Source organism: Prunus dulcis, chromosome 4 (assembly GCF_902201215.1).
Source record: "Prunus dulcis chromosome 4, ALMONDv2, whole genome shotgun sequence".
NCBI classification, from domain to species: Eukaryota; Viridiplantae; Streptophyta; class Magnoliopsida; order Rosales; family Rosaceae; genus Prunus; species Prunus dulcis.
This window is the reverse complement of record NC_047653.1, coordinates 14,751,771-14,761,281: the sequence shown is the minus strand read 5'-3', so window position 1 is coordinate 14,761,281 and position 9,511 is coordinate 14,751,771. Positions and strand designations below refer to the sequence as shown.

The window sequence follows — 9,511 nt, the reverse complement described above, 5'->3', positions numbered from 1 at the left end:
TCTCTCTCACACACACACACACACACACATTGGTGATTAGAATTGAATATCATTACTTGATTTTTATATTTTGTAGGACTTTGATCGCGACTCGATATTTAATGCAACTTTCCCTCCAAGTACTGAAATTCTAGAGTGGTTCAGTCCTCATCACAACAGTGGTCCTTCGGTGAAAATCCAGTTACCGCCATCTCTCTGTAGTGACAGAAATTGGATGGGTCTGGCTCTTTGTGCATTTTTCTCACACCTTGACAATCCAACTGTCTCCCTAGACAAATTGGATGCAGAAACTGCTCACTACCTCATTTGTCACTTGGAAACTGAGAACACTAGATTGGAATCTCCCCACATCTACCGAACAACATGCGAAGAATTCAAGTGGTTATGTGATGGAGGGTTCATTTGGCTGACCTATATACCACGAAATTGGTTTCTAGATCGGTTGAATGGGGGTAGCCACTTGGAGGCTTCATTTGCAAGCGATAGGGGAAGGTTGTCGGCACAAAGTTGTGGTTTCCGTCTAGTACATCAGCATGATGAGGAAGAGTTTAAGCAGCACTGTATCAGAATGACCTCGTTATTACTTGTCAATCAAGAAACAAATGATCAGCAATACCATGATGGTGAGAGCGAGGTAGGACCTAGCAGAGCAGACAGCTCCATCCAGGACGCTCACCATGGAAGATTGGAAGGAGCCGAGGGTCTTAATAAGCCTAAAGACAAGGGTAAACAAGTTCAGGAATAGGCTGCGATGTATTTGAGATATGAGCTGGTTCACCAGGGTCTGCATTATCTTGAACTATTTGGAATAAAATGTTCGTTAGTAATGACGTGTCGTTTCTTAAAGGCATGCATGCAATATTAGGTGTTTGGTTTGTGTCCTGTATTTGAAATAATTGAGGATTGATTTCATGTCCTCTTCTGTCGTTTAATTTCTTAAAGCACTAGGTTTAATACAAGTCAAGCAATGTTGTCTTAAGTCACCGTTGTGGATTATCTCCTTGAAATAATTCAGAGAGCTATATATATGTGCTCTTACAAGAAGCATGCTTTTTATTAATCAATTCATGTGGGTATGATGAAGGCCTCTAATTATATTCGATCACGATTCAATTGGTGCGGGTATGACGAAGGCCGGTCTTTTGTTCTCCATAGCCTTGGGTCTACTGTTTGTGAATGGTAAATCAGAGTTTAAAGTCGCCATTTAGCTTGAGAACTGTTTCAGCAGGAAGAGCAGTAGGATCAGTTGTCCCATTTGTATGAACTTCCCGTCCTTTGTTAATCAGAGAAGCCAGGTACATCTCATCAACTGCAAGGAACAAAATTCATGCATGAATTTCCAGGTTCAAGTATTATACTTCCAATGTGCAAAGCAAACCTATTAGTGTATAAGCTGTGAGCTAAGTAAATAAGCCTTGTTTCTTAATTGAGTATTCATTTAGTCTGATTATGGCTGATGTTAGGCGTTAGTAATGCTAAAGTGGCAGCTGCCACTTGTAAGGATTCTAGATTGCAGTTTTGGATGAAGGGCTGTGATTCTCTGTGATGTCAGAGAATCCAGCTATCATTTCTGTTATAGCTCACACTGAGCATGTTGATGTAATACACAGAAAAAATGCAAAAATAGCAATACACTGTTACATTGATTCTCACTCTTCTCTCTTGCTCTCTGCTTTCTTTTCCTCACTCAAAACACTGAGAACTCTAACATGGCCTCAGAGCCAGGTTGGATCTGAAATCTGGGCGTAGATTGTGTGATGCTGCTGCATACGAGCTGCACTCAAGCTCGTTCTGGTTCAGGTGAACTTGCTGAACCACATTGTTTTTGATTTTCAGATTTGTATCATCTAAGCTTAGAAATGGCTAGATCTGGAGGTTCTGAAGTGAGAACTCCAATCTTCTCTGGTGAGAACTACGAGTTCTGGAGAATCAAGATGGTGACAATCTTTAAATCTCATGGTTTGTGGAAGTTTGTTGAAAAAGGGGTTACGATCTCTGATTCAAAGGAGAAGATGGCTGAAGGAAGCGCAACAGATGAAGATGATGAGAAATCTGTAGCAGAACTCATGCGAGATGCTAAAGCTCTGGGTATTATCCAGAATGCAGTCTCGGATCAGATATTCCCTCGAATTGCCAATGCTGATACAGCAAAGATGGCATGGGATCTGCTATATGGTGAGTATCATGGTGGTGATCAGGTACGATCAGTTAAACTCCAAAATCTTCGACGTGAATTTGAGTATACTAGGATGCGTGATGATGAAACGTTATCTGAGTATCTTACAAGGTTGAATGAACTTATTAACCAAATGAAGACGTTTGGTGAGGCATTGCCTAATGAAAGACTTGTACAAAAGGTCTTAATAAGTCTTAGTAAGCCATATGATCCTATCTGTCTTGTGATTGAGAATACCAAGTGTATAGACAAAGTTGAATTACAGGAGGTTCTGGCAATTCTTAAGAGCCAGGAACAAAGGTTTGATATGCACAATGTTGATGCCACTGATAAGGCTTTTGGTTCTTTCTCTGTGAATCCAAAAGGACAGCAACAAAAGAGTAATTCTCAATCAAGTGGAACTAAGAAAAACTGGAATGGAAAAGGCAAGAAGTGGGATTCAAAGTCTCAGTCTCAGCAAAAGTCATTTGCTAATCCTGCACAGAATTCAACTTCTGCAGGATTCATGAAACAAGACACAGTTAAGCCACAATGCAAGGTGTGTTCTAAGTTTCATTTTGGAGAATGTCGATACAAGGGACAATCCAAATGTCACAACTGTGATAGGTTTGGACATTGGGCTAGAGAATGCACAGCAGACAAAGTTGTTCAGAAGGCAAACTGTGCTAATCAGGCAGAAGTAACAGGAAATCTGTTCTATGCTAACAGTGCAATTACTGAGATCAAAGTGAGTGGGAATTGGTACATTGATAGTGGCTGCAGCAATCACATGACTGGAAATGCTGAGCTTCTTGTGGATGTCAAGACAAATGTCACTGGAAAAGTCCAAATGCCCACTGGAAATTTGGTAGATGTTGCTGGAATTGGATCACTCATGATTGATACAAATTCTGGCAGAAAGTGCATCAAGGAAGTCATGTTTCTACCTGGTTTGAAGGAAAACTTGCTGAGTGTGGGACAGATGGATGAACATGGATATTACTTGCTATTTGGTGGAAGAGAGTGTTGTATCTATGATAGTCCTTCACTTGACTGTCTAGTTATCAAGGTTAAGATGAAAAATAACAGATGTTATCCTTTGTCTCTAATGGAAGCAGATCACATTGCATTGAAGGCAAGTGTGACTGAATGTACCTGGATTTGGCATAAGAGACTAGGACATCTAAACCTTAGAAGTCTCAAGCAGCTTAGAGAAAAGGAAATGGTGCATGGTCTTCCACATTTTGAAGATGTAAATGGTGTATGTGCAGGATGTCAAATGGGAAAACAACACAGAGATTGGTTCCCAAAAGAACAAGCTTGGAGAGCTAAGAATCCCCTAGAATTGATACACACAGATTTGTGTGGTCCCATGCAAAATGAATCAATTGCTGGGAATAAATACTTCATGTTGCTTATTGATGATCACACAAGAATGTCATGGGTTTATCTCCTAAGACACAAGTCTGAGGCACTAATCTGTTTCAGGAAGTTCAAGGCAATGGTGGAGTTACAATGTGATTTCAAAGTGAAATGCCTAAGGAGTGACAGAGGGGGAGAATTTCTCTCAACAGAATTCAGCAAATTGCTGGAATCTGAAGGCATACAAAGACAGTTATCTATTGCTTATACTCCACAACAAAATGGGGTAGTGGAGAGAAAGAATAGAACAGTTGTAGAGATGGCAAAGGCAATGCTTCATGATAAAGGCATACCATACTATCTCTGGGCAGAAGCTGTACATACAGCTGTCTATATTCTAAATAGAACACCTACAAAAGCTCTTGATTGCATGACTCCTTTTGAAGCTTATAGTGGGAGAAAACCAGGAATTGGTCACTTAAAGGTGTTTGGATCACTCTGCTATGTACATGTACCAGCTGAAAGAAGACAAAAGCTTGATGCAAAGTCTGTCCAAGGTGTGTTTGTGGGTTATGCAACCTGTGAGAAAGGGTACAGAGTATTTGATCCAAACACTAAGAAGCTGATTCTGTCAAGGGATGTAGTTTTTGATGAAACCAAGTCCTGGAACTGGAAGGAAACCTCAGAAAGTTCAGTTGCTATGACCTATGTTCCAAAGCAAGCTCAAGATGAATTTGGAGTGACTTCACATGAGTTGACTGAGGTCGAAAACAGTCCTTCCAGTCCTTGCATTTTCTCTCAAGCTGAAGAACAAGATAATGTCATTCATGAGCATGCAGATACCTCTCAGCCTTATGATCATACTCCTTTAAAATGGAGAAACATAAGTGACATTCTTGCACAGTGCAATCTCTGCATTGTGGAACCTGAAAAATATGAGGAAGCTGCACAGGATAAGGCTTGGATAAAAGCAATGGAAGAAGAGCTGTCCATGATTGAAAAAAATAAGACTTGGGAGCTTGTAGACAGACCAAGTGATAAGCAGGTTATTGGTGTGAAATGGGTGTTCAAAACCAAGTTGAACTTAGATGGTTATGTACAGAAGAACAAGGCAAGGCTGGTTGCTAAAGGGTATGTACAGAAACCAGGCATTGATTATAATGAAACATTTGCTCCAGTTGCTAGACTTGATAGAATCAGAACACTGATTGCTCTTGCTGCACAAAGAAGCTGGAAGCTATTTCAATTAGATGTTAAGTCTGCTTTCTTAAATGGAATATTGCAGGAAGAAGTGTATGTTGATCAACCTGAAGGGTTTGTGATTAATGGCAAGGAAGATAAGGTGTACAAACTATACAAGGCTCTTTGTGGCTTGAAACAGGCACCTAGGGCCTGGTATGGAGAGATTGATAGCTATTTTGCTAAGTGTGGGTTTGAGAAAAGTTTAAGTGAAGCAACTCTCTACACTAAAACAAGGGGAGAGCATGATATACTAATTGTCTCCATTTATGTGGATGACATTGTGTATACTGGAAACAATCAAGAGATGCTAGATGAGTTCAAAGAAGATATGAAGGAGAAGTATGAGATGTCAGACTTGGGTCTTCTTCATCATTTTCTGGGAATGGGGGTGATTCAAACAGAATCTAGCATTTTCATTCATCAAAAGAAGTATGCTTCTGCTTTGTTGGATAAGTTTGGATTGAAAGAATGCAAATATGTTTCTATTCCTCTTGTGGCTACTGAAAAGTTAAGTAAAGAAGATGGCAGTGGTGCTGCAGATGAAGAACAGTACAGAAAACTTGTAGGCAGTTTACTGTATCTTACTGCTACAAGGCCAGATGTGATGTATGCAGCTAGTCTGTTAGCTAGATACATGCATGGACCGTCAAACAAGCCCTATGGAGCAGCTAAGAGAGTGCTCAGATATGTCAGAGGAACATTGGACTATGGTTTACACTATATGAAAGGCAAGAAGGCAGTCTTAGTTGGCTTTTGTGATAGTGACTGGGGAGGATCAGTAGATGATAGCAAGAGTACCTCAGGCTATGCATTTTCGTTTGGGAGTGGAGTGTTCTCATGGGCTTCTGTGAAACAAAATTGTGTTGCTCTTTCCACTGCAGAGGCTGAGTATATAAGTGCTGCTGAAGCAACAACTCAAGCAATATGGCTCAGGTTTGTTCTTGAAGATTTTGGAGAGCTACCTGCTGAAGCAACTCCTTTGCAGTGTGACAATACATCTGCAATCTCAATATCTAAGAATCCTGTGTTTCACCAGAGGACTAAACACATTGACAGAAGATACCATTTCATAAAAGATGCTCTGCAGCAAGGAATTGTTGATTTGGTATACTGCCCAACCAAAGAACAAGTTGCAGACATTTTTACAAAGGCCTTACCAAAAGATAGATTCAACTATCTCAGGGATAAGCTTGGAGTTGTATCAGCTCAAAGCTTAAAGGGGAGTATTAGTGTATAAGCTGTGAGCTAAGTAAATAAGCCTTGTTTCTTAATTGAGTATTCATTTAGTCTGATTATGCCTGATGTTAGGCGTTAGTAATGCTAAAGTGGCAGCTGCCACTTGTAAGGATTCTAGATTGCAGTTTTGGATGAAGGGCTGTGATTCTCTGTGATGTCAGAGAATCCAGCTATCAATTCTGTTATAGCTCACACTGAGCATGTAATGAAAATACACAGAGAAATGCAATAGCAATACTGTTACATTGATTTTCTCTCTTTTCTCTTGCTCTCTGCTCTCTCTTCTTCACTAAACATACAAAGAACTCTAACAAAACCCACAAATAAGGAAAAGATGCAAGAATGGACAATCAGAATTTCAACCTATGCTCATTCTATTATTTGAGGGTGCCTCATCTGTTCCCAAAGAGACACAGATGCTAGCATCGAGCATCTCTCTTATAGGTGAAAATCCAAGCATTCTCATTGCAACAGCAGGGCAGTGAGATTCTTTGACCCCATCCCTTGAAAGACAATCAGTCTGGAGATACTGAATAACAGTTACATACCATCCATACAATATAAGAACAAGTTTATAAAACCATGTGAGTTTTGATTGTGTTGATGAAAAATGTACATAACACGCAACAGACGTGGAAACTCGGATACATATTTTACCGTTAGAACACACACAGCTTTACAAACAAGAAAAACCATGTGATCAGTTTTACAAATTTTGTATGAGTTCAACACAGGAATAGAAACATCAACTCACCTCAGCAGGGTTGACCCAAACTGTATGAGCCGCTAGCAAATTGTCGTGAAGAAACTGTATCTTCTCCAAGTGTATGACTGTGCCATGGTCAACTTTTTGCGTCTCTGTCACAAATTGATTCTCATATGCTATCTCTGCAACATGCTAATTGGAAACAGGAGCTAAGTGAATGTTGAGTTTCAACATCACCCATAAATGTATGTTAGAAAGGTGAGAGATAAATGAGTACCATGTGAATCCCAGTTTTCAGTTCTTTGGCAGTATCTGTTGTTGCAAGTAGTAATCCATCAGTTGCATTCATAATTTGCCTAATTCAATACGGTTCGGTTTTTCAGTTTTGCGGTCTCCATGCACCCCCTTGCGTTTTTACAGAAGTGCATAATAGATAGGGATTTGACAAAAAAAATTAAAGCAAAACAAAAAAACTCTATGAGATGAAAAACACGGGGGCATTAAAAAAAAGTTTTTTCTATTTAAACTCCGCAGTTCTGTTTGTTCACCCTCATGTTCTAAGTTCACTCCAACTTCTAATTCAAGTTTTCACAATTTTTAAGAAAATCCTACTATCTTTCCAAACTACCCTTAAATACATATCCATTAGAAAAAAATATATATAATTCTAATTAAACCCCATACTTTTAATTAAAAAAAAATGAAGAGAAACGTTAAAATTATTCGAAAACTATATGGCAGCTTCACCTTCGGGCCGACATATGAACTGTATGAATCAAATGGGAAAAAAATGCAATGGACAATAACTGCGTTTTAAAGTACAATATATATATATATATATATATTTTTTTTTTTTTTCTATTTAAACCCTACACTTTTTAGATATACTTTTATTTGTTCACTCCAATACTTAAATCATTAAACTCTTAAATTTCATTATTGGGGACGACATACACTGGTGGACCTAGAAATTTTTTTAGCGGAGGTGCAAAATTGACTAAGTATGAAAAATAATTTTTCGGAATAATCATTTTCTTAAGATAATTTTTGGCGGCTTTTATTCCTTACACATCAAATAAGAAAACTTGATTTTATGGGATTTTAGTATGAAGTATATATTGACTTAATGAGCCATCATTTTTAGCCTAAATCGTGTTTTGCACTAAAATCGATTTTTCATTTTTTGATTTGGTGGGAATTTGATTTTCTAGTATTTTTATTTGAATCCAAATGGGGGGTACTTCCTTATTTACACTGTAAACTTAAGTAAATGGAGTAATATAAAAATAAATTAAAGTAAAAGGACAAAGAAATTTACTTAAATGTTGAGTCTTAATGGAGTAATATAAATAATCATTGTCTCCTTGCGCCTTAATGAGTCCGCCTCTGACGACATATGTACTGAAAAGTTGGATATATGAAACAAATGGAAGAGAATAAGATCATTACAGTCAAGCAATCAAAAAGCCTTTTCATCAACTCACACTCAACTTTTAAAGAGGTAGGCTCTTTAACATTCTACGTTTTTAAAAGAGAAAAGTAATCTAACTTAAGATGTAGAGGAGTTCGTATTTTTCTAAAACTTAATATGAAGAGTGATGGGGGTGTCTGGGGTGTGCTAAGGTTAAGTATATAAAGGGAAGAGAATAAGATTATTACAGCCAAACAAATAACAAGTCTTTCCACAAGCTCCTACGCAAATTTTAAAGAGGCATGCTCGTCAATGTTCTACGTCTCTAGCAATACGATGTAGAGGAGTTTGTATTTTTCTAAAACTTAATATGAAGAGTGGTGGGGTGTGTGGTGGGGGGGGGGGGTGTGTGTATAGATGTACTAGGATTAAGTATAAAGTTGGATGACCTTTTTTGTCTTTTTACATAATAATAAAACTTACAGCTTAATGATTTAAGTATTGGGGTGAATTAAGAGAAGTGTGGGGTTTAAATAGAAAATCTCTTTTTTGCCTTTTGACATAATAATAAAATTTAGGGTGATTTTATTGGCACACCAAAATTTGCTCTTTGCACCTCACATTCTCTTTACACCCCACTGAATTTTAGAAAAATTTAAAATTACTCACTACACTCCATTTTTCTTCCTAAATTGCACTCATGAACCCCATTCCTTAACTTACCTGTGTGACCAAAATCGTTATCTTGTTTCAGTGGTAGTCCACCAAATTTGTTTCCGTTTTCGAGTGGCTGTCTACCGAATGTCTTTCCGTTTTTCAATAATAGTCCACCAAATCTGTTTCAGTTTTTTAGTGGTAGTCTGCCGAATTTGTTTCCGTTTTTCAGGGGTAGTCTATTGAATTCGTTTCTTGTTTCAGTGATCATATGCCGAATTCGTTACTGAGTTTGTACTTGATATTGTTGATATCATTACCGAAATCATATACCTTGTATTTGTTCTTTCAATGGGAGTATGGTCAAAAAAGCTTGCATTAAATTTGTGGTCGACAATAAGTTATTGAAAAATAAATATATTTCAGTTTGTTGTCACTAAATTGTATGTAAAAATCCGGTAATACACCACCGAACATCTTTCTATGTTACGTTGGATCTCCATCGCATCTTAAGTTAATGGCCGGTTAAACACAACCGAAATAGGTGCAATGTTTTGGTGACATCCCATCGAATTTACCTATCACATTAAGTACGGGTGTGCTAAACGCAACCAGCGACTATCATAAAATTCTAAACTTGAAAAACACCAAAAAATAAACTGATACCTCATTCGAAGCCTCTCTAACTTCAATGTCACCCTTCATGAATAAATATAAGATATTTTTTAATGACACCCATTTCATA

General features: G+C 37.9%; 1 protein-coding gene across 1 annotated transcript in view; it reads right to left on the bottom strand.

Annotated features, from left to right (window-relative positions):
- Positions 1–1,184: 1,184 nt before the first annotated feature.
- Positions 1,185–9,511, bottom strand: part of LOC117625456 (disease resistance protein RUN1-like) — a 9,521-nt gene continuing 1,194 nt past the window's right edge. Inside the window, exons 2-4 of the mRNA XM_034357007.1 lie at positions 6,750–6,893; positions 6,359–6,515; positions 1,185–1,309 (exon numbers count right to left, since the gene is read on the bottom strand). Of these exons, the coding sequence (XP_034212898.1) occupies positions 1,185–1,309; positions 6,359–6,515; positions 6,750–6,893 (426 nt within the window). The remainder of the gene's footprint in view (positions 1,310–6,358; positions 6,516–6,749; positions 6,894–9,511) is intronic.